Here is a 25,687-nt window from a genome sequence, read left to right as displayed (position 1 = left end):
GATAACTCACCGACTCTGGGGACAAACAAGCTCAACTCGACTTCAGTATTTCACATGTGACCGACGCAAATGAAATATGTTAAATATAAATAAACGCACACATAAATCATAAATAACTTCAACTGACTCTGACTCTGTGGCATTATTCACCTCTCATACACAACAGCTAACAAAGAGTGTAAAATAAAACAAAACCAAAAATATCTCGAAGTTTAACTATAAATCATTCAATTATTTGATGAGAGGATCGACAGGAAGTTAATCTGTCACTATGAATGATAACTGATAAATACTGCTTTTCTTTATCTGCAGTTAACTGAATGTCTTCCCGCTTAAGATCGTTAGACAACACGAGCAATTTGAAGACTTTAACTTGGGTCGTAGACGACAAATAATCAGGAAAATAATCAGAATAATGAAAATAATCGTCCTCGTCCACATTATGACTTGACGGAAAGAAGCAAAGAGTTCAAGTTTAATACTCGAGTTCATAACAAGTTATATTTTCTCTCTGTTTACAAAAACATGTTCAGATTTACATGAACTCCGGTTGACACGCAGGACTTTGAACTGACATTTAAATGAATTAGTTGGTCACTGAATGAACAAAGATACTATTAAGCCTGAAATTTGCATCGTTTCAGAGTCATTTAACTTTAATGTCGTCTTGTGGTCGTCACAGCAGAGCGGAGGCTTGTTCAGCTCGTTCGGCTGAGTGTCGCTTCAGTCACTGTGACTTTATTTATCCATGGGAGATATGCAAAGAATGCTACAGTCGCTCTTTTTCCAGAGCTCGCTGCTCCACGCTCATACAGTTACACACATTCCAACATGGGAGCTGCACGACCACGACCACGACACAGGCCAGCCTTTCTCAAAAACAACACCACAGCACTTTAGATTCACGTCCTCCTACTTGGTTTTATTTGCAGAAAATTAATCGTCGACTATTTCGATGACTGATTAAAAGATTCAGTCATTTTTCAAGCAAACATGTCAAATATTAGCTGGTTGAACGTGAGGATTCGCTTGCTTGTCTTTGTTATTTATGATCATGAAGGTCACTCTCTCAGCAGATTTGAGCTAATGAGAAAATTAACTGATTAACTGCCAATCTCTCTCATCTTCCTCTAATCTTCATTTACCCGTGCACGACAACAACGACGACACTGAGGCAGAGTTAGTCGGACATGTGACCAGTCGGCTTTAACAGAAACGCTCTTATTAACACTATAGTTCATTAGATTTATGTCCTCCTACTTGTTTTTCTTTGCAGATAGAGCTGCAAAGAAAAACTTGATGATTATAAAACAGAAACATGTCAAATATTTGCTTCTTTAATGTGAGTATTTGCTGCTTTTCTTTTCTGACTGTTGGTCGGACAAAAGACTTAATTATTATGATGAAGTCAATCAGTAGCTTTTAAGTTAATGAGAGAATTAAATCACGAAAACACTGCCAATCTCTTCCTCTTCCTCTAATTTGTATCCACCATTTCAGCATGGGAGAGTTAGTCAGACATATCACCACCTTTATTTTTAAAAAATATAGTTAATTAGATTTACATCCTCCTACTTGGTTCATTTGAAAATGAATCCCCAACTATTTTGATAATCGATTTATGTTTTCAGTCATTTTTCAAGAACAAAAAGTCAAATATTTGCTGGTTTGAGCTTCTGAAATATGAGGATTTGCTGCTTTTCTTGGTCATTTATGAAATTAAATGAAGAGTCTTTGGGTTTTGGACTGTTACATTTGACTGTGTTACATTAGATTTACATCACTGGACTTGATTTTATTTGCAGATACACTGAAAGAAAATGAGTTGCCAACTGTTTTGATGATTGATTAATGTTTTCAGTCATTTTTCAAGAGAAAATGTCAAACATCTTCTGGTTCCAGCTTCATAAATGTGAGTATTTGCTGCTGTTCTTTGTCATTTGTGGCAGTAAATGAAGGGTGTTTGTGTTTCGGACAGTAAAAATGATATATACTGACGTTTAAATGATTTTTTGACTAATCCTGAATAAAATCAGCAGGGTAATCGACAAAGAAAACAATCGTTAGTTGCAGATCTGATCTTAAATCTCCTCGACCGCCACAGATCTGCTGCTTAGCTCCTGCGGTAAGCCAATCATGCCCATACTGCATACTGTATATCACATATCACCAGCTTTAGGTAGACTTCTCCTCGTCCCCGGGGCTCCTGAAGGTCCCTCACTCACTGGATTTGAGTTAATTACAAAATGAACTGATAAAAAAACGCCCGTCTCTCTCCTCTCCCTCTAATTTTTTAATTTCCACTTTTTGCTCAGCATTTCCACAAACACAAACACACACACAGAGCATGCGCCACTGTCCAAGGTCAGGTGCTTCCACATTCAACATCCCTGTGCAACACACATAGCAACTGTATGTGCAGGCCCATACGTCCACAATCAGCAGGTTTAAACATGAACAATCACACTGAAGCTGTCAGGAATCCAAACATCCACACACACACATCCACACACACACACATCCACGCACACTGCAGCAGAGTGGTGCAGCAGAGTTGCCACTGCGACCCGTCCCAGCATCCAACAAATGTCCCATCTCCGGACCTGCTCACCGACCACAACATCAGCAAATCCCACAGGCTATAAATTCTCCCAAATCTTGTTAGGATTAATGTGTGAGCGGAGAGGACGTCTGCTTACAGCGAGTGAGCTCTCAGGAAAGTACAGACAGTAAAGACTTACTTCTGCCAAATAGTCTGCTGCCTCCTCCACTGCCATGTTTCTCAGCCCTGCAGCTGAAACGTGTGAAACCTGAGCACTCAATTACTGTAGCAGCTAGCCCTATAGCCGGGGAAGCTAGGGGAGAGAGGGATTGGGGGGGGGGGTGAGGGAGGAGAGGCGAGGAGAGGGGGAGGGACTGATGGTATGAGAGAGAGAGAGAGAGAGGGTGAGGGAAAGACAGACAGGGAGTGAAAGAGTGTGAATGAGATAGAGATAGAGGGAGGGAGGGGGAGATAGGGGCATTATGTCACAGCTAAAAATACCTGGCTTGCAGTGAGAAAGTCCAGAGCATAGTGGAGGAGGGGTGAGGGAGGGGTGAGGGAGGGGTGAGACAGACGAGTTCCAGCGTTAATCTCAAACCAACTCTCCCTGGAGCGACACGGGATCAGAGGACAGTGCAGCGCAACCAGTGTGTGAAGTGGATCAAAGTTACTTTGTAGTTAGTGCTACTTCATACTGTTACTGCACTGCATGTATGTTGTGCTGTTTATACTCCATTAGATTCATCTGACAGCTGAGGCTACTGATGACTTCTCAAACTAAGAGTTTACCTGTAAAGACAGTTGATAGATGAAGCTGCAAGAAGCAAACGTATGATGCAGATGATGAGCGATTGTCATTAAGTGTCACTTTGGTGCCTGAGTCGTACTTTTAGCAGAGAAAGTAAGTAAGTAAGTGAGTGAGTGAGTGAGTGAGTGAGTAAGTACAGAAGTAAGTAATTGAGTAAGTATGTAAGTGAGTGAGTACGTAAATAAGCACGAGTAAGTAAGTGAGGAAGTGAGTACTTGCATAAGTACATAAGCAAGCAAGTAAGTACGTAAGTAAGAACATAGGTAAGTAAGTAAGTCAGTAAGTATGTAAGTACGATCAAATAACTGATGACTCGACTCATTGTTCTGGCTCTTAAATAAAGTAATTAACTCAAATTCAAATCTTATATTTAGTCACTAGTGGACAACAACAGTGTAGCTAACGTAGTATTTGATTCAGTTATAGTTAAAGCAATTAGCTGATTAATACATCGAAACAAAAGCAATCACATAAATAAGTTAAAAAGTCTAAAATGCGCCGGCCTCAGCATCTTATCATGAGGATTTACTGCTTCTCTCTGTATTAAAATGCTTTGAGACAAAACAAAACATCTGCAGATGTGACGTTGGGCTCTGAGACATTGTCATGGGTGTGTTTGACCATTTTCTGACACCTTTAATGAAAAAAAAATCTCCTGTTGTGTGTCTGTGTGCATGAAACATGTGAGGGAATCCCTTGTCTGACTCACCATATCCGAATCCACCATCTCCTGCTTCCACTGAGTCGAGCTGCTGGTTGCATAGTAAACACAGCAGCTACTGCACCCAGAATAATCTGCAGCCACAGCGCTCCACTGTCAAGGATCGCCAACTTATCCACTGGCAGTGGAAAAGGCGTCTGTGGAGACCCTGATGTAAATGTACCATACTGTGGAAGTAAAATCCTCCAGCATGTCCTCTCTCCTGTTTCTTTTTTTCTACATAGCAGAGTAGCTAGTGCAACACGCTGAGGTTACTCAAACACACACACAAACACAGAGATCAGGCCCCGAGCCCAGGAGACAGATTAGCAGGATTTGGATGGTTTTTCAGGTATTAAACAGGCAGGCTGCATCGGGCACCAGCCAGGTTATTAGCTCAACAGTGAGTTAGCACACAAAAGAAAAACTGGGTTTCAGAGACAAATATTTACTCTAAATTCTCAAGCAAGACGGCTTCTTAAAGAGCCTCCCACTCCGAAACAATGGACAGACCTTGTAAACAACATATAGAGTGAAGAGTGCTGGTTTAAATGGGTAACATACGTACACGGCTAACGAGGAGGCCATGTTGAAAATGTGTTTTTTTATCCACTGTGCCTCCTGAAACGCCTCGTCAGCAGTCCCGCCTTTAATTCCGCGACTTTGTGACATCACCATGTCATCATTTATGTCTAGGGTCTAGTTTGGCACGCAAGAATTGATGTAGCGAAGCTGCTTTGTTGTTGTTGTTAGCGGTGCTGGCTCAGGTGTGTGTGAGCTGACCAATCAGAGCAGACTGGGTATTCAGGAAGGGGGGGGGCGGGGCTTAAAGAGACAGGAGCTAAAACAGAGCGATTTTTGAGCATTAAAGCATGTAAACCTATTCTAGTAGTGACCCAAAATAAATTTGTGAACCTGAAAATGAGCATAATATGTCAAAAATCTGAAAAATATCCTCATTAAAACTCTTATATTGTCTCAGAATGGATTTATGACCCAGAGATCATCAAGTTATCGCTGCCACTTCCTCTGAAATGAGTAGTGTGTTTATACCGCTCACTGCCGGAAAGTCTAAATGAAGGCCAAAGACGGATCTCCTTATCACCGCCCGATAGCCACGTATGAACACTATCGGATACAGCGGCAGCAGAGCCTCTCTCTACCTCTTGACTGCAACAGATTACAGAGTAAATCCAGACAACAGCCACACACAGCGCCGTGAAAGTCTCCTTGAGCTTGACACTGAATCCCCCACCTGATCACTTAATGTCTGTCAATCCCGCTGTAGGACATGATACATACAGACACACACTCACTGCTGCTGACAGCGACATGTGTAGACACACACAGAGATTTACAGTGATATGAAAAATAATACAACGAGCAAACGTTCGAGGATAAATGACTGATGAGTTGAAATAACAATTATGATGACTGATGCAGGTTATTTTCAATGTTTCCAGCTCTAAGATAAAGAAACGTGTCTCCTTCGTCAGTGCAGGTGGGAGTCGGCCATGACACTCACATCACTCCCCCCACACATGCACAGACACAGTTCAATGATCTGTCTTTGGTGTTTTATGACATCTGTACGGGGGGTGAGGGGGGGAGACATGGCAGGAGGGCGAGAGAGAGAGAGAGAAGGGGGTTACCATGGCAACTGAAGCTCCAAAATTTTGCAGCACTGCACCGGCTTCACCGCCCGCTGTGGGCCGGTGTCACAACTATGATCACTGACATTCAGGTTCACCTGGACCGTCTGTTCAGCCACATCTGGACCCTGTGAGCCAGTGACGGTCGTCCTTCCACCAGAACTTTGAATCCCAGGTACTGTGTTTTAAAGGCACTAAAATGTTCTCTAAGCCCGTTTTTGTCTCAATTTCCACCAGCTGCAAAGGTTTGGCAAAAAGTCTGCTGACATATGAAGAAGTGAAATCTGTTTTTACACCTCATTTCTGCGTGTGACTGTACAACAACACCTGGACTTCAGCAAAATGCAGCGAGTAATCGTCCACTCAGGAATGTTTAGCGCTGCAAGTCCCATCCCCACAGTCCTACCCCCTGAGCAGGGACTTCTTGGTGGACAAAAAAAAATTGTCCCTCCAAAGGTTCCTCTGAGTCTCTGGGGAAAGCAGCTAGAGACAAACCAGCTGATCTCCTAAGAACCTGTGCAGTTATTTCAGTCAGAAGTGTTCAGCTCTTTAAACCTTTTATACAATGTTGCAAATTCTCAGTATTATTATTTTAAATTTTAAATAAACTTAAAATTCTTGCACGACTGCGTCTATACAGACATTGAACATCTGATCAGTTGGCAAGTTTTGGTATTGAGTCGTTTTTAAAACAAAGAATTAAGAGAAAACTCTCTGATTCAGCTTCTTAAATGTGAATATTTACTGTTTTTTCCTCCTCTATGACAGTTAACTGAAACATACATCCGAGGACGTCATCTTGGTACTTTGTGAAACACCGATCGATACTTTATAGCCCAAACATATCGATTAATGGCGATTAAAAGCCATGGCGATGTCTTCTCTTTGCTTGTTTTGGTTGACAATTTAAAACCTTCAGATAATAAATGTATTGTCATCTGACGAGGACAAAACAGCATATTATCATTTCTGAGAAGCTTAAAACAAAGAAAGTTTGACAATTTTGCTTTGAAAAATTACCGAAACAATCAATTAATTGTCAAAATAGTTGTTAATTTATTTATTTCTCTACTATTATTTGTTTTCCAAAGCCAACAGTATTATTTTTAGTAATATTCAGCTATGTGTGTGTGTGTGTGTGATGGACAAAACAAAAACAGACTGCTGCACTGGCAAGTGTAGAGCAATGCACACGCACGCACACACACACACACACACACACACACACAGCTCATTAATTCTCAGGTCCTCTATCGGTCCCTAGTGGACTGTCTGTGGTACTGCAGCCACTGCAGCAGGACAGAGGAGCCTTTAGAGATGATGAATGTCCTTTCATGTAAACACTAAAAAAAAACTGTCCGTCCCGGTTTGTTGTAAAGAAAAGTGATAAAAGTACACAACACAAATATCTAATACAGAATCAATACTGTTCAATATCAATATTGTATCAATAACTGGTTACATAAGAACGAGTGATTTCCCTTTTTAGCTGAAGTCTCATTTGTTTTGGTGTAAATTATGAAATCAACAGATAATGTGAAGATAAAAGCTTCCTGTGCATGTGCGCGTGTGTGTGTGTGTGTGTGTGTGTGTGTGTGTGTGTGTCGAGTGCTGCGATCTGATTGGCTGCTGGTCTACTGCAGTCTCAGTACTCTCACAGCGGTGGAGAGCAGGATGAAAACACAGCGTACAACTCTTCATCTGCTGCTCTCTGACACGTTCCTCTGCAGAGCCTCCAGATCTGTGATCTTTTATCTAAATCATCTGAACGTGTTTCTGCGGCGCTGAATCACAATCTGGACGTATTTTTAGTCTCTTTTTTTAAGGCGTCCAAACTCCAGACAACAGACACACTGATGCTGTGCGTCAGAAAAAACCCTCCCCTCCAACTGTTTCTCATTGTCAGCTGCAGGCTCCGGCCCTCGTTGGGGCTCCTCGCGATTGGCTGGGCAGATCTGCTCCGCTCGCTCCTCATTGGGCGACAGGCGGGTGACGTCGTCCTGCTGCTGGATTACAGACGCTGTGCTGATGTCAGGCTGGATGTGGTTGAAGTGTTAAGGTAGACACACTGGGCAGCCAGGAAGGGAATCAGAAAAGACAGACATCGATCACGTCTGCTCGTGTGTTCACAGAGCTAAAGCTCACGAGAGACGAACACAGCGAGGTCCAAGGAGAAGCAAGAAGGAAGGACTGAAGCTACTGTACCACTGCCTGGTGTAATCTCTTCTGACAGACACGGAGCTGTGGTCATGAATAAATTAACATCTGGCCGAGACCGACATCACACGGTGAACCAACAGGGATGTGCAGGGAGAGTGTGGTGAATGTGAAACACACACAAAGAGACGAATGAAGATAGAGAACAAAGAGTGAATCAGAGTTTAAACACCCAGTCTGTCATTTCTGCAAGCAGAACAATGACAACAGAGGATGTGGGCCCGGTTCTGACGTCATGAAGAACATCACTGATGAAAATCTGTCTGACGTGACTCGGGCAGGAAGGTTCTCAGACGAGGCGACGTTTTAAAGTGTCTTTTGCTTTATTTTAGTCACGTTTGTCGACTTCCTCACTCACTCTCTGACGTTTCATCTGACGTTTGAACTAAAGCTGCAGCTCTTCAACTATCAAATTAATCACCAACTATTTTGATAATCAAATTATATCAATGATAATCGAGTCAAATTTCTCTGATTTCAGCTTCTTAAATGTGAATATTTTCCGGCTCCTTTCCTCCTCTGTGACAGTAAACCGAAATATCTTTGTGTTTTGGACAAAACAATACATTTAAAGACGTCATCTTGGTGCTTTTGTGAAACACTGATCGATATTTGTCACCATTTTCTGACTTGATTAAATGTCATCAAGGAAAAAAGTCCAATAATTAATGGTTTCAGCTTCTCACGTGTGAAGATTTGCTGCTTTTGTGGTTTTTACATCATTAAAAATTGAATATTTTGGGGGTGAGGGGACATTTTGAAGATGTCGCCTTCAGTTAGGAATCTGTAAATGTCTGTTAAACATTTTTTTTTATTTTTCAGTATTTTCTCACACTTTATTGACAAAAGTTAGTTAGTTTTATTCTTTTCATATTAAGCTTCTGGTTTTCACTGAAACAATCCTCCCCCCCTGTGTCAAAATGTGGTGATTGTGATTTGTCAGTATCAACATTGTTATTCTGATGATTCTGATCCTGCAGCTTCAGTTCCTGCTCGACACTAAATATTTGTTTTTTCCCCTCGATGGCCGGTAACACATTAAACAAACATCCAGACTGATGAAATCTACAGTAAACGGAGAGAACAGGAGCACAGTGACCGTTAGCTTTACAGCTCATAGAGTCCAAAGGCAATTAAGGAATTACCCAGAGAATCAATAGAGCACTTTAGATATGTGTTCTGCATCAGCACGGCTGCTTCCTCTCTGCTGACCAGCCACACACACACCGGGGCTGTGGTGGCCATTTTCAAATCCTACATTCTGCTTCTATTCTTCTTTTCTCAGCTGTGGATCGTAAAGAGAGCCGAGTGGAACCAGAACTTCTTGGACGTGTTCCAGAAGCAGGAAAACCTCGTTCAAAAGCCCACTGACGATGGTGAGATATGATACGATACGATACGATACGATACGATACGACACGATACGTCACGGTACGATACCATACCATACCATACCATACCATACCATATCATACCGCACGGTACGGTACGGTACGGTACGGTACGGTACGACACGATATGTCACGGTACGGTACGGTACGGTACGATACGATACGATACGATATGGTACGATATGTTGCCATGTGATGCGATATGATACACTAAGAAATGATGAGATAAAATAAGAGTTATATGTTGAGATAATTCCTTTGTGAGTCTGTTTCTAAAATAAAGATTACACCCTAATATCTTGTCAAATTGTCGTAAAAAATAAAAGTAAACCTCAGGAACACACTGAAAAGAAATCATACAAGCTGTTTTAATGATATCAAAGAAGTGCCTGAGGACAGTTTGGATAGATTGCTGCAAGCGTCAGACAAAGAGGAGATGTGGCGAGCTGGAAAAACATGGACGCCTATAGAGAGAGGGAGCAGGGAACGGTGTAAATGAGGACAGCGTTTTTGGCTCCATGATTCGTGTTGCTGCAAAAACCTCTGCACAGTGTTAGTGGGCCAGGGCAGAAATATACTGAGATAAACCCTGAAAACCTCTCAACAAAAAAACAGCAATGCAGCTCTTCAGAGTCACAGAGAAGCCCACTGCAATCCTGTGCAGCCAGCTGGAGTCACACAGGATATACATCCGATACACCTCCGTGTTCTTATTCAAGGTGACAGGAGGTTGAGGATTATCCCGACATGCCTACGAATCATCCTCGAACAAGATCCCTGAAACAGCGTGGGACAAAAACTGTTTCTCACAGACAATCGTGACAAAAGAAAACATCTATAAACCCGTTAATAAATCACAAACAATCTCCTGCAGTCAGACAGTCGGCGCAGCCAGAGAAAGAGAAAATTTGGCTGGTTAAACTTTTATTGGAATGAGTGGGGTGTTGTACTGGAAACCAGCTTGCAGACCAAAAAAGTAAAATAACCAACCAGACTAAAGTCCTGACGTCTGGTTATTTGTCTCAAAGATTCGCTTTTCAGATGATTGGTTTGATTTCTGGAATGTCAAAAATTCTGGTCGGCCGTCTCACATTTTGAGCGTTTTCCACGGTGTGATTTCCCTCATGGCTGCTGTCAGAAGATCACTTAAAGCGAGCTCAGTGCAGTTTTTGGATATTATTGGAGTGGTTACATTTAACGGCTAAAACCTGACTGAAACACCACACTGCTGCATCTTCCAGCCAACTAAAGCTTGGCACAACACAACGCTGCCTTTCCCTCTTTCAAGTCAAAACGGTAGAAGATGCAGTCGTGTTTCTTTCAAAGACTTTTCCACCAGAGGATAAACACTTCAGTTCAGTGTGAGCATTAAAGTTGCAGGTCAAAGGTCACATGTAGTGTATGAGATTAAAAAAATACAGGCCTGTCACCATAACTACTTTTGCTGGTCGATGTTTTGTCCCAGAAATAATCACAATAAACAATATTATTGTCATTTTAAGACTCTCTGTCACAGATATAATGATAATATAATAGCATCATAACTCATGTGCATCCTTCCCTTCATTAATTAAACATTCAACACTTGATGGTTGAAGAGTATTTTTATTGCACAGTATGGAGACAGAAGTGTCTTTGAGGATCCTCCAACAACTCGGCTGACAAGTGGCAACTTTCCAAGTGGAGTAAAGAAGCTATTTCCAGATCGTGACCTCTTGCAGAGGTTAACACAAGAGGCCGCTACACCTGCTTTCTGACCGTGACATGTTTTTCTTAGTTAAAACTCAGCTGTTACCTTTTTAGGAGACGAGACAAACAACAACAGGATCTAATTAGGCGCATGGAAGCACCAGAGTGAATTAATGATAAACGAACACTTTCACTTCAGCGTGACTCACAGTCACTCTCAAACCTTCTGCAACCGCTCGAGTCAAAGACGAGCTTCTCCTTCTGAGTCAGTGAACTGTGTGTGACTGTGTGATCCTCCGTCTGTCTGTCTGTCTGTCTGTCTGTCTGTCTCCTCCCTGCTGCTCACCTTCAAAATGTCCGCTAACACCCTGAGAATACAGGAGACGGCAGCGGAGAAGACTCACATCCTGTCTCTGTCGTGACTCCGAGCCGTGGATCAACACCTCGCCCACTGAGAGCAGACACGGGGTCCACACATCTCATAATCCTGTTCCCCTGTTTTCTCTCTTTTCCTGTGCTGGTATTCCCCGACCGTAGATTTTCTTACACCGTATTTGTCCTTGTGCTTTTCTGCCTGGCATAATGTCCACATATATCTTTAAAACAAACACACCCAGCAGATTTCTAAACTCACATATCTGTGCCGGGTGCACAAGTATTTAGTCCTGTACTTACGTCTATTACAAGTCTAACACACACAGACGACCGTCCACGCTGGGGGTAGTTTTAAGTTTAAAATTCACCTGTTTGTCTTTGGACTGTGTACAAAGCTGAAGAGCCAGAAGGAAACCACACAGCCACGAGGAAAATGTCACGCTAAGTCAACGCATGCAAACCCTGAACCTTGTGGCGACACCATTGAGCAAGTGTCCAGACCCCAAATATTGTCAGATGAAGGTAAACTTCCTCCAACAATTTGCAATAATGCCACTGCAAGAACGGCACAATACTATTGCTCATGCACGAGCACAAGCACTGGATGCACAACGTGGACATGAGGTATAATCATGCGTGTTACTTCGCCTTGCAAAATCAAGAAGTCCAGGAATGTGAGAGGCCGTCTACGACCGAAACGACACAATATCATCCACAAAAAAGTCGGTAAAGTCATGTTTTCTGTCTTGTTGTCCATTGTGCTGCCACTGCACTATGATGTGATGATGTATGTATAAGAGATAACCGTGCTAAGGTCTGGTTGCGGCCGGACGATGCCGATATCGGTATCAGCCCTAAAGGTCAAGTATTGTTCTGACTCTAGTTAAAGCAGCAACAAGAAACTTTATTTTGTTGATTCTGGCGCCCCCTGTGGACGAGTGGGGTAATGTTTCCAACTGCCTTATAAGATCTTGATCTTAGCTAGCACATTAATTTGTTTTAGACGGACACAACTTATCTTTAATACCTTTTTCCCTTTAAGAAGCACAGCTGTTTGCAGGATGCATACCGGAGCAACATCTGTTCTCGCTGATGGTCTGTAAGCTACAAACATCCCATCAACACCTTCTCTCTCTGCTACATGTGACAGTAACTGCCTGTAAAAAGCTGCACACAGCACATATAAACATGGAGGTGTCTCTTTCAGCCAGATTAATTTAATACATTGTCGTGTCACTGCGCTAAACACTAATCCGCCTGTAGAGAAAGGAAAACAAAAACAGCGCCGTGTTCAGTGAAACGTGGATATGCTGATATGCGAGTGTGTGGGAGTGTGTGTGTGTGAGAGAGTAAATGGACTGTCCCAGTTCTTAGTGTCGATCTTCCACTTTATAGCAGGAGAGGAGAGAGCGGGGCTGCAGGGAGGAGGCGGAGGAAAGGAGGATGAAAGGCCTAACTAACAACATCCTCATCTTCTCCCCCTCTTTCTCGGCCCACTCTCCAATTTCCTCCTCGTTTTCTGCTCCTCATCAATCGCTCCCCTCCATCTCTGCATGCGTTCTTCATTTTAATTTGATTCCATCCTCCTCCTCCTCTCGCTCTCTATCTCTTTTTCGCAGTATGTTGGGGATGTGTTCCCCCACATCCACATCCACCTCCCAACCCCTCCTCGTCGTCTTCTCCCCCCCCCATCCTCCAATCACGATGCTTGGCAGGCTCTGCACCAATCCTCTGGCCCAGCAACCCCCTCGACAGCCGTGCTACAGTGAACATTACAGCCTGGTGCCGCGAGGGTGGCATAAAACACGCCACCTTTATAGACGCCGTCCTAACCCTCCTCTCATTTCAGACTTCATCTTGGCTTCTCTGCTCTGTCTTCTCTCCACTCCAGCTGTCGTTCCTCCTCTGCTCTCTAATGGGTTTCTTCTATAATTCATGGCGCTCTCTCCTCTGTTAGGTTTACCCGTTTCCGACTTTGTCATCTCTGCTGAGTGCTGGCAGATCCTCAGCGTTGCTCCACATGTGTTGGGCTTTCTAACATTATCTTACAAACGACGGCTTTCTTTTCCGATGACAGAAAATAAGTTGCTTTAGCGTCGAAAAAGAAAAAGCAACAAAAATCTGCAACAATGAGGAGAGTGACGGGAGAAGATATGAGGCTATGTTTCATGTTGTGACAGCGTTTTATGAAGCTGTTATTGAGTCAAGTCTCACATTTTCTTTCAACTGTTTGTTCACTTACTGTGAAACAAAAAGACATAGAGGACGTCTGTTTCCTGAAATTAAAAGCTGCTGCCAATCAATATTTTTATATTAATGTGCAATGTCACTCCTTTTTTAAAAGGACTACATAAAAAAAGGGACAAACTTTACCTTTCCCATGTCTGACATGTAAAGTTTGGGACTGAAATGTGTTAAATCGATGCACTTTTTATTCTCCTGATTGTTTATTAGTTTTCAAAATCAAAAAAGAAACAATAAATATCCGAAAGAAGGCAGCAGGGGAAGAAAAACATTACACCATCTTATTCTCATCAGTTTGATTCTCGTAAATTCCCTCAGCTTCAACATCCTGGGGAAAACTTTTAAAGTATTTTTTTGCTTAGCAACAGACTTAACTAATAAATGGGTTAATTAGCCTACTAACAAAAAGATCAAAGGGCTGGAAGGAGGTTATTAAAGGGGCACTACGTAGTTCTGGAGAAAAATTCAAACTCAAAATCTTAATATTTATGAGGTAATAACAAAAATTCACTTCCATAACTGAATAAACAAGCTGTTCTCAGAGGAAAATAAGGTCCCAGAACACTGTCTGAAGCGAGAAAGGTGGCAGGGTCCTCCACATATAAACTTACTCTAAACCTAAACTCGATCGCTAACGGTGTGAAATATAAAGCTAGCAGCCGTTACTAGCCGTTATATCAGGAATAAAACTCTAATAAACGCGCTGTACACGACCTGCCCAGCACCAAACACCACACACATCAAGTTAGCAGCTAACTTGTGAACATGGCTGAAGATTTAGCAGCTAACGAGTCACATATTTCCTTCAGGAGGTGATGGAGACCAAAAACAGAGAAAAAAAGGAAACAAGTCACTGATCATGTTTGCATGTGCTACAGTTTGGTAACGTTGTGTTTATTTCTTTATATTTCTTAAAGCTTTTGTGTTTTTATCCTGTGTTTGCATTTCACTGCTGCACGGCCGACTGCCTCGAGGGTCAAGAGTGATTCATTGATTGACTGAAGAGTGAATCGATGAGAAACAAAAAAAGAGAATGATTACTTCCAATATCAATCAATTCGCTGATTACTTTCTCAAGCCAGAGATCGTTTGTGTTTATGAAATGTGAGAAAACTGTGAAACATCATGACGTCCTGCTCACTCGCTCAACAAAACAGAGCCCCAGTAGATCCAGTCGACGATCACGAGAGATGAAAGAGTCTCACCAGTTGAGATTTTTGGCATTTTCGCCTGAAAAATGACTTAAACTGCTCATCTATTATCAAAACTACTGCAAATTAATCTTCTGTGTATTCATCTATTGATCATTTTATCTGCTCAGTAAACAATGAAAATGAGCTTGATGAATCTTCTTTGAGCAGATGAAAGATTGAAGACTGAAGAGAAGAGCTGGAAATATTAATGCTTTTAAATTTAACCTCAAAAAAATATTTGTTCAGTCGTGCTCTCATGTAGTGTCTTACATCGTATGGTTGTAATGTTTATACTTTTATATTTTGATTTATTGTTTTTATCATAACCCTTTATTCTTTTTAACTATATTTTCTATATATTTTTATTTACATTTTACTGTCCATCATTATTATATTATTATTATAATAACATATTTCTAAAATCAACTTTTACGTGCAAAATTTTATTTTATCTCTCATCTTTGTTTTTATTGCTTGTTTTTATCTTTTATTATTTGAACTCTTCATATTTGTCTCTTTTTCCCTGTTTTTGTTCTTAATATCCCATTTTGATAAACAAAGTTTGATTGATTGATTGATTGATAAAATGATAAATAAGTTCATTCTCGGCTATTTAACACCTTTTCTGCAAAACAACCCTAATTTTCATGCTAACAGACACATTTTCTTTCTTAAATACCTCATGCAACCTTCGACGAATGTAAAATCGACTGTCTATTTAAATGTAAGGATTGAATATTTTAGTGGATCTGGAGCCGAGAACAAAGAGACATAGAGACACTGGCTGGCTGGAGAGCAGGAGGACGAACCGAGTAGCAAGAAATATGAATCTCGGCTTAAATAAGTGTCGAGGGATTAATGTGGTACAATGGCTGGTCACAAGGGACCTGTGTGTGTGTGTGTGTGTGTGTGTGTGTGTGTGTGTGTGTGTGTGTGTGTGTGTGTGTGTGTGGTAGCCAGCTTTTCCTCCCCCCCAGTCCCAGAAGCAGAAGTGTGGCAGAACAATACAGCCCTCTGCCAGCTGACAGAGATGCAGGGAGGGAGGGAGAGGGAAAGCTAAAGGGAGGCTGGGTGGGGGAGTGACAGCAGAGTGGAAGAGGAGCCGAGAGGAGTCGAGGCTGTGATGAACAAAAAAAAACAAAAAAAAAGGAGCCAGAATCGAGTCCGACCCAAAAATAAACCTCAGAAGAAGCAGCGTTTTTTTCATCCTCCCGTCGCTTATTCTCATCTAAACCATCCCAGTATACGATCTGCTGTCCTGCCATGAGATTATCTATAGGATGCCTCAGAGGAGTCATCTTAATCTTAATCCTCTCGAACAATCTCACAGTATATCTTTAACAGATGCATCTTTTTTCCTTAAAGTTGAAACAAACAGCTCCACCGTCCCCCACAGCGTTTTCCAAGCGGGGTTTGTATCGCTGCCGCCGCTGTTGCAAATACAGAAACAGATTATTTCCTGTTTTACTCAGAGTGGCACTAACACAGGACGAGGCGTCAGTTTACTCATTTAGTCTCTAATGGAGACGACAGATCAGATAGAAATGGTGCCAGGCTGCCACTCTGACGGCAGCAGATCACCAGACTGTCTTCAGCTTTCCAGGGAAAAAACTGTGAGGTTTATATGGAACAAACTAAAAGCTAATAGATTCATCTATAGCCATCAACATTTACTATATTGTATAATGATAAGTTATAGCAAAGGTCCTTAAAGACAATGTGTGAAGCTGGCAGCTCTGTGAAGCTGTACAGTGACGCTTTGAGCTAATTGCTATCATCATCAGCACCGAACATGCTCACAACATGGTGATGCTGAGCAGGTATATCAGTTTATCGTGTTGGCATGCTAACAGTCGCTAATTAGCACAACTGAGGCTGTTCTCCAAACTAGGGCTGCATGATATGGTGAAAAAATCAAATTATGATTGTGATATAATTCACGGATCAGTAAGAATAATCATTTTAGTGTCACATCTTTCAGCAAAGACTATTAATGTACCTTCTTTATTGTTTCTGACATAATCTGCATATGTCTTTAACATTTCCAATATAGTTTAATATCATTTAGGTTGAGGTTACGAATAATCCCACTTTCATCCTCAACTTCTTTCACTGTCATTTGAAATTATCTTACAATAAGCTCAACGATAAATCAGGATACGTGTCGTAATGTATGCCAAGATAACCTTTCGCCGTTGATTATATCCCGCTCCGTCACCGTCTTCATGTCTGAGTGTGTGTGTTATCTCAGACAAAGGACAAAGTGGAGGTGAGGTGAAGCGGCTGTCTGGACTAACACCCTCACTGAAAGCACCAGATCCAAAAATGATAAAGGAAACAAGTGGGAGAAGACAACTGATGCCAACAACTCTGACTGGGAGAAGTGTTTTCATTACACCCATTTGGTTGCACACACTGATTCTGTCCGTTTGCCAATTTCAGTCTCTGCTAAGAAGAAATATATTACCTTCTTCGACTGCCTCAGAAGGTCAGCGCACAGATGGCGTTTTGCACAAATATCAATATTTGTGTTCAAAAATGACTGATGCTTCAAACGTAGAAGATGCTGCATATTAACGACTGTGATACGTAGCTTTAGCTTGGCTAAGCCAATCAGTCAGACTGTCGGCCAGACAGCTGGACAAAGACTCAGCAGAGCAATCAGACAGACAGCCTCTTAATGAATAAGTCAATCAGCTGAGAGCGTCTGAGTCATTTTACCAACCAGCCAATCTGAAAAGTATGATCGACTGCTACGAGAGACTCAACTTGCTCATGCGTTCCAGCTTAAGAAGCAAAGCATGACTGAGTTCAACATTACATGTTTGTTTGAAGCATGCAGCTAAAAGCTTTAACGGCAGCTGGTCTGAGTGGTGCTCGTAATGCACGGCTGTTGTTTTCTTCCTGTAAGACCCGTAAACACAGCAAACGGATGCACAGACCTGGAACGCATTGCTGAATCAATTTAAAATGAAAGGGTCAAATGAAGGGAATGATATTATTTCATGCAGCGCTGCATATCATTTTAAAAAATAAGTGTGTACGAGAGAACAAGAGGCAGAAAGGCACAAATAAAGAGAAATAATTAAATTCAGAGATGCAAACTCATCATCATCATATTTATTAATCTAAACCTACAAATTTTCATTAAAATGTGATTATAAAAAGCTATAAATGGACTTTTTTTGAAAGTTTTTGACTAGATACCATCATATAGGTGAAGTGCTTCATTCTAAGCTAAGCTAAGCTAAGCGCTTATATTTTTGAATGAGTTAAATATCCCCCTAAATAAAGTCTATCCGTTGCAACATTTTCACATAATTCTCATACGACAGCATAAACCAACAGCCAGTGTGGTAAAACAAAATTGTAATAACAGCTCACAGTCGTTGTGTTACTAGTGCTAGCCAGGCGTAACCATAACTCACGTGACCCTCGCCTTGCTGTGCTCATGTGTGGGAAACAAACAACTGTAAACAATCGCTGTAAGTAAAACAAACGTAGAAGTATCAGGGGGTTTATTTAAGCTAAGCTATGCTAACACGTCCCAACTCTGACTCTGTACTTTGGCTAATGCACAGAAATGAAATTGACATCGATCGTCTCGTGTCACTCCCGGAAAGAAAGCAAATATGTATCATAACCATATTGTTGATGGAGGGTTCAGAGAGGACATACCAGTGTGGTGTCTGTTAAACCACCGGAGAGGGAGACAGAAAGCTGAGCCAGGCAAAGAGACACCAGGAGAGACGGAGGAGAGGGGTGAGGTAAGGTGAGGCGAGGAAAATAAAAGAAAGCTAATTGAGGTGATGCGATCCGAGGAGGGAGAGGATATTTTTGCCCAGCGGTGCCAAGAATTGGCCGAGGGCAGACGGTGTTATGGATTTACCTTGAGCGAGCCCGGGACAGCCGATACCCTCCCTACAACGCTACGCTACAAACACAGAGAAACTGCTGATGTCACCTGACACACATAATACTCCAGCAACACGTTTCCCTCACCTGTTGGTGCCTTTTTAGGGAAACCGTAAATCTGTGGTCACAAAAGGCTCACGCTTCTGTGCAGTCAAGGTCAAACCTCCCTCCTCCATTTCTAATCGCATTCAGGCCTCAGCGTCAGAATCCAAACAGAGTTCTGCCTTAAAAATCCTGTCAGTGTTTGATGAAAGCACGTCATAATGCAGGAGATCGATTACACATCAAACATGAGGGAGGGGATCAATACGTTCTGAGGCCTTCGGATCGAAACTCGTTTAAAAATTTGGGTGTAATGTGATTTACAATACTGCTGGAAACCAGAATGAGATTTATTACAAATGTAATGTTGTTTCCCTCGGCCGATGTGTGAAGAAATGTGAACGCTGCTTCTGTCGTCAGCAAGATGGATTTAAAAGAAACCAAGGTTAACTGTTAAAAATGAAATCGTTCAACTACTCAGTGAGGACTTCACGGCTCTATAATCAAGTTTCCATCACCATTAAGTGATAATTTAACAGAGTTAACACAAAATCTGCTAAAGATAATGTGAATTAAAGGTCTAGAAGCAAAAAGGTAACATAATATGCATGATTATGTTTTCATCACCTGAAACTAAGAATTGTTGTGTTTTCGTTACCTTAACGTGAGTCTTTTATATCTAAAGAAGGAGCGGAGGAGTCCACCATGTTTCTACAGTAGCCCAGAACGGACAAACCAAACTGGATTTATGTGTTTTTCCTCGTTTTTAGTGGCCTCTGTAGGGGAGGGTGAGGTGAGGGGTGTTCAGTTGGTTGCAATCTGCAACCTCAACACTTGAGCCTTTACTTCTGTAATTTATCTACGTCACCACGTTACAGGCGTCATATAAATATATACTTTTATATATCTATTATAAAATATATACACTCCAGTCAGTCAGCAGACACACAGTTGCTACTGCTGTGGCTGCGTTATTTTAGATCACACTACCTCTCTCAGCATGACCCGCCCTACTCTGCCTCTGATTGGCTACATCCTGCCCGTTAAGTGATGAGCATGTGCAACTCTCACCAAAGATTGAACAGAGGCGAGATGTCTCACTTCCGTGAAGACACATTGTGTAAAGGGAGGCTGCAGCGATGCACCCTATGAGAAAAATAATGTGTTTTTTTTTAAAGTATCTAAAACTAACCTATTCTACTAGGACCCCCAAATAAAAGTATGAACATATGACCTCTTTAAATCAGGCGGATGGAAACGTACTTGATAACAACTTTAATCAACTTCCTACTACGACCACTGAAGGGCACTTTAGTCGTTTGTTGGCATTTTCTAAAACCACAGGACATTTCTTGGGAGGACGTTAAGTGATTTTTAAAGATGCCCCTCCAGAGAGCATTCATCTCACAACAACCTGGTCACTTCCTGTGTCCACAGGAAGTCACCTCTCTATCCATCTTGACCTTGATGCTAATGAGGTCACTGGTATTGACTCTTTGTGACAGGTGGCTGACCTCGGGCTAATGACGGCCTCAGGCTAGTCAGCATGTGTGCACACAAACACACACATGCACACACGCCCAAATGTCAGCATGTACACACTCGAGCCAACACACAAATGATTTTAAGCACCGAGCCAATCATAATCAGACACACAAACACACACACGCAGACACACACACGGGTCAACAAAGTTATCCAAACACTGGAGCGTCCATCACGACCACTTCTGCTGAACTGCCCTGTCAAAAGCTGCCACCGGAGTGAGAATGATTATCGATTACAAGTCAGACCTATTGATCGTGTGTGTCCGAATCAAGTCTTAACTTTGTCCTTGCTCCAATGACGCATGCACACACACACACACGCATACACACATGCACCAAAACAACCCACACCTCACCGCAGGGTGTGACTGCTGACGCTTTTGGCTTCAGAACAGATTCCTGCCTGAATTCATACCAAAATATCACAGACACACATTATTTTCAGATGAGGGAGATGAAACAGAGGATTTTTTTTTTTTTTGTACAAGAAAGTTAAAACATGGACACACACACACACGCACGCACACACACACCAACACACACACAACTCAATCGTGAGAGAGACATTTTGGATATGAAGGCACATTTTCCTCATATTTTTAGCTTCTTCTGAACAACTAAAGAGTCATTACAACTCATTTCATGTCTGTGAGAAATATTTCATAACTCAGCATCTCCATCTTATTCTCACACACACACACACTCACACACACTCGTCATATTAATAGCAGCACGCAGCCTAAAATACCGATCTGTCCTCTCTGTCTGATTCCTGTTATCTTTATCTTTTCTTCCCTGTCCGTGAGCTCGACTCATCCATCTCCCTCCGTCTTCCTCACCCTCCCACCTCCCCCTCTGTATTCCCAGTGGGACCACCCCGCACTATTATCGCACTGGGTGTGTGTATGCATGAGTGTGTGTGTGTGTGTGTGTGTGTGTGTGTGTGTGTGAGGAGGCTGCATCATGACAAAAGAGAAGCTCCTAGACTCCACTAGACCGACACGTTTCAAGCCTCAGCTCCCTGTCCTCCATCACCATCACTTTCCCTCCTCCTCCTCTTTCTCTTTCTCTACCTTTTTCTTCTCTATGCGTTGTCGCTTCCTCGCCGCCTTCTTCTTCTCCTTCTCGTCTTCCGCAGCGTTGAGGTTCTCATCCGCCTTCTTCTTCAGCTGCGAGGCGGCATGCGCCATGCTGCTCCAGCCCAATTAAATCCTCACAGGTGGGAACGGCGAGAAGGATGGAGGGATGGATGGATGGATGAATGGAGCGTGGACTCAAAGTCTGCTCTTCAGCCTTTTTCTTCTCAGCTCCTAATTATCTTTTTTGTTCCTCGGCTGAGTGTTTTTCGCCCTCACAGGTGTGTGACAGGGGAAGGATTTTCCTCTCCTCGTAGTTAAGATTTCCCCTCTTTTCTTTTGTTCTTTATCTCCCACAGCAGCTATCCACACTGGTCCAGTTTGGGGCAGGACAAGAGACTGTTCATACTCCTGTGGTTCACCTCCTCCACCGCTGAAGGCAGCTGCTTCCACTGCCCAATGCTCAAAGTGCAAAACAATTAGAGAAAATACAAAAAACAATTCATTTATATGGTCCACGGTCTGATGAAATGTCCTCTTGATTAAGAATAATGTATAAAAAAACAGCTCAGTTTCAGGTATATGTTCGTAGAGCTCCGGGTTGGAGGTCCAAAGACTCCAGCCTCTATCCCAGCAGAGTGCTCTGTCTTCTGGGTAAATTAACTGGTCCTGCTGCCTGCTTGACTGGTTCCCAGAGCTTGCTGCCTGCACCTGAGCTCTGAGCCATCCTCTATGTACACACACACACACACACACACACACAGACACACGCTCAGCCCGCGACGTCTCGCCGGGACATATGAACAGGATGGAAATGACAGAGGAAAGGAGGTTGAGATAGGAGGAGGAGGAGGAGGAGGAGGAGGAGGACGAGGGAGGGGTGAGGAAGGAGGGGGCAGAGAGAGAGAGGTAGAGAGAGCAGCTGGGACAGGAGGGAGAAGGGATGGATGAATACCTCTGCTTAGTACCAGCTGGCTATGGCTGAGAGAGATAAAGAGAGAGAAAGGGGGGGATGATACTTCACACAGAGTACATACAGTACACCACCACGCTGGGTGTCCAGGAAGTCTGCAGCCATGATGCTCCTGTTATGAAACTTCTTGAACGCAGCCTCTTCACTGTGCTGATACCTACTGCTCTTCCTCCGGACCAAAACAGGCGCTGACGACGAACAGGATTCACTAAAAAAACGTCTGAACCACGTATAGTTGGACTGAGACGACTAACAAAATGTTAAAACCAACCAATCAGCGCAAAGTCGAGTCCAGAAGTGCAAACCTCGACCTCAGTTCAATTTCATTTTTTTTGGCTTAATGGCACTGAAAAGAAATTCTCTGGTATCCCTGCCCACTTTACCCAACCAGGACAGAGAAGTCCATAAAGAGGCGGTCCTGTCTGCTCGTGAACGTGCAGAGATCCTCCTGTTCTGGTACCAGAACAGGCAGAACTACCAATTCCAGAGTTCTGTTGATGGCTTATACAACCAAACAGGCCGACAGATGAAAAACAGAGGCAGAGAGAGCTGCCTCGACACAGAGAAAGGAGTCGTATGAGTGTGTTGACGTAGAGAGGAGGAAAACAGACTGGAAGTTTACAGCAGCTTTTTATAAAAACACTTTAAATATACTGTATAATAAACCTGGAGACAAAGGAAAAGTGAGCCAGCACAAGAAACATAATGTCATGAACTGATGTGGACAATCAGAAAAAAAGTTTATTGTGACATCTGCTGTCGTGGAGGTAAATGCCATAAATCCAACACATCCTGATACTTAAACAACAGAATAACACGACCGCTGCGTACCAGCAACAGTCGTACCAGCAACAGTCGTACCAGCGACAGTCGTACCAGCAACAGTCGTACCAGAACTTCATCATACACTCGCAGGCAAGAAAACAATCTGGTTATGTTTAGGAAAACATTGTGAGTCGGGTTAAAATAACTACGTTACTTATGAAACTTAACAGCGGTCTCCTACAGTCCTGTGCTTGTTAAACCCGACTGTCGTACCTCACTTCCTCCTTTGCAGCTGTAATAATAACTACAACCACTGGAGGTCACCACCTAACAAAAAATATACAAATGGGTTGTAATAAGCTGCTCTTCCTTTTGCTTTTTCTGATGAGGACCGGCTCGATTCATTCAGACGATCCAGCTGTAGTCAAATAAACTCATAAACTATTTTAGACATATAAATCAACATTTACCAGCAATTGAACAGCTATTACCATTTTTAGCCATGCTAGCATCTCAGTATCTCAACAAATAAAGGGTTCACACAGGCTGCTCTGCAATAACGGATCAATTATTGAGATACTAATGTTTTACTCATAATAAATTGATACACACAGATACAGGAGAGTCAAACCTTAAAGGTATCTGTGCAATTAGCTACGTTCAAGGACGCTGCACCCATCAGCTTTGATCAAATGAGAAGAAAGACGTACAGATTTCTGCCTCAGGCGACAACAACGATTTTATTTCTCGACTTGAAACAAAAACACAGGCTCAGGAACTAAAACCTGACAACAAGCTCAGATCTGTGATGTCGTCCTCCGTGTGTCAAAATGTTCACACGAAGGTGATTTACAGCCGTGTGTGTGTGATCAGAGCATCTCTGCATTGTGTTTCCATAAGTGTGTGTGTGATCAGTGCTGGTATGAGCTCATGCCGGTGGATTGCAGCCTTTGAATATTAACAACATGGGAGAGGGGATGCAGGATTGCAGCCGTGACAAGGACATGTGACGGCAGAGCAGGCTCGCTATTGGCTGTCTGGGATGTGAGCGAGCCCTAATTGGCCACCTGGAGAAGGGAGAGCCAACCCACAACATGACAATAACAAAGAGAGAAGAGAGAGAGAGGAGAAGATGTCTCAATACAGCAAACCTGCATCTTATAGATATTAACCTTACCTCTAAAGATATGATTCATAAGCTGCAGTCAAACCCTGAGATTACACGACATAAAGAGATCTAACATATTTAATTATCTGTCTGCATGATGCCTGAGGATGATTCACGGTGATATCACATACTGGTTTATGATTTATACGAACCTTTCAGTGTAGCAGCCAAGCTGCTCTACAGCTTGTGCCCCAGATATTTCCCTCTGGGCTTGAGCCAATCAGTGAATGAACACTTGGACCTGACTTGAATGCCATTAACTGCAGCATCTAGTGTAAACAGCACTCCACATTTATTGTGTATGACTGTGTGTATAATTCAGGAGCAGTTGTGGCCACCATTAGGGTCGGGTAATAAACCTTTTTGGTACTGACAGCTGCTTGTGTTTCGCTGTTATTAAACTGAAGTTAGTGCAAGTTACAACCTAACTGTGCTGTCCATTGATAAATCCATGGTGCTGTCGATGGTGCAGATGGATTTTTAATTGTGCCTTTTTCTCTTGGATCTATAATATTCTCTAAACTTCATGATCGAATTAACAAAGGATGTGTCGTCGTGGAAGAGAGAGAAGATTATATAGACACACTGCTGCCTGTAGGATCATTCAGTGGCATCTCTAAACTATATATACTCAATTTTATGCTATATTGTCACCTATATATGATATAGAGTCGTGTCAGCTTTAAGATGAGTGTGAGAAAGTGATAAGCAACATGTCATCGTGGAAGAGCGAGAGGATCATAGAGACACAGTCTGTAGTTTTCCTTGTATTATTATGATTATTATTATTATGATCATTCAGTGGCTTCTTGAAACAACACACTATAAATACTTATTTCTATAATATATCTGAGTAGTGTCATCTTCATTATCAAAGTCAAAAGTAGGAACATGTAGTCATGACAGAGTGACAGGATCATACAGACACACTACATCATTCAGTAGCGTCTGTGCTGCTGAAAATACACCCCGAGACCAAACTTGTGAGGTTGAGTGTGTGTTGGTTGGTGGTGTTGAGGCACGGAGTCGCTCCCATTGAGCTCATCCCCCTTGTTAGAAATGAACAAATCACACAGGGTACAGAAACTCATTTTAAAGATAGTCGAATGATAGCTAGCTCTGTAGCTTTGGGCTGATACGATGGTACAACAGTGAAATAACTGGTGTGGATGGATTCAGTTTCTGCTCTCAGACTCCACCACTGGCTGCAGATGTTGCCCCAGACTGCACAGCTGCACACTGCAGCTGTTAAAGGTTACGCTAACGCTTAAAGCATCTTTGCATGCTATGAATCTGTTCAACTCTGCTGCAAAGCTGTGAGTTCATGAAGCCTATCGCTGTCGCTCCCCCCTCGTTTTTTCCACAGAGCTATTAAAAAAAGAAGTTTTCT

General features: G+C 42.4%; 1 protein-coding gene across 5 annotated transcripts in view; it reads right to left on the bottom strand.

Annotated features, from left to right (window-relative positions):
* Positions 1 to 25,687, bottom strand: part of LOC311251025 (ankyrin-3-like) — a 126,352-nt gene that overhangs the window by 79,239 nt on the left and 21,426 nt on the right. For 4 of the 5 annotated variants that reach the window (XM_084343287.1, XM_084343284.1, XM_084343285.1 and 1 more), the window contains exon 1: positions 21,389 to 22,180. The exons of the other annotated variant lie outside the window; for it this stretch is intronic. In XM_084343287.1, the coding sequence (XP_084199413.1) occupies positions 21,389 to 21,505 (117 nt within the window). In that variant the 5' untranslated portion in view covers positions 21,506 to 22,180. Of the gene's footprint in view, positions 1 to 21,388; positions 22,181 to 25,687 lie in introns of those variants that run through there. 5 annotated transcript variants of the gene reach the window in all.

The sequence above is a fragment of the Pagrus pagrus genome, assembly GCF_965226575.1.
Source record: "Pagrus pagrus genome assembly, chromosome: 21".
In the NCBI taxonomy this organism is placed as follows: domain Eukaryota; kingdom Metazoa; phylum Chordata; class Actinopteri; order Spariformes; family Sparidae; genus Pagrus; species Pagrus pagrus.
This window is presented reverse-complemented; position numbering and strand designations above follow the sequence as displayed.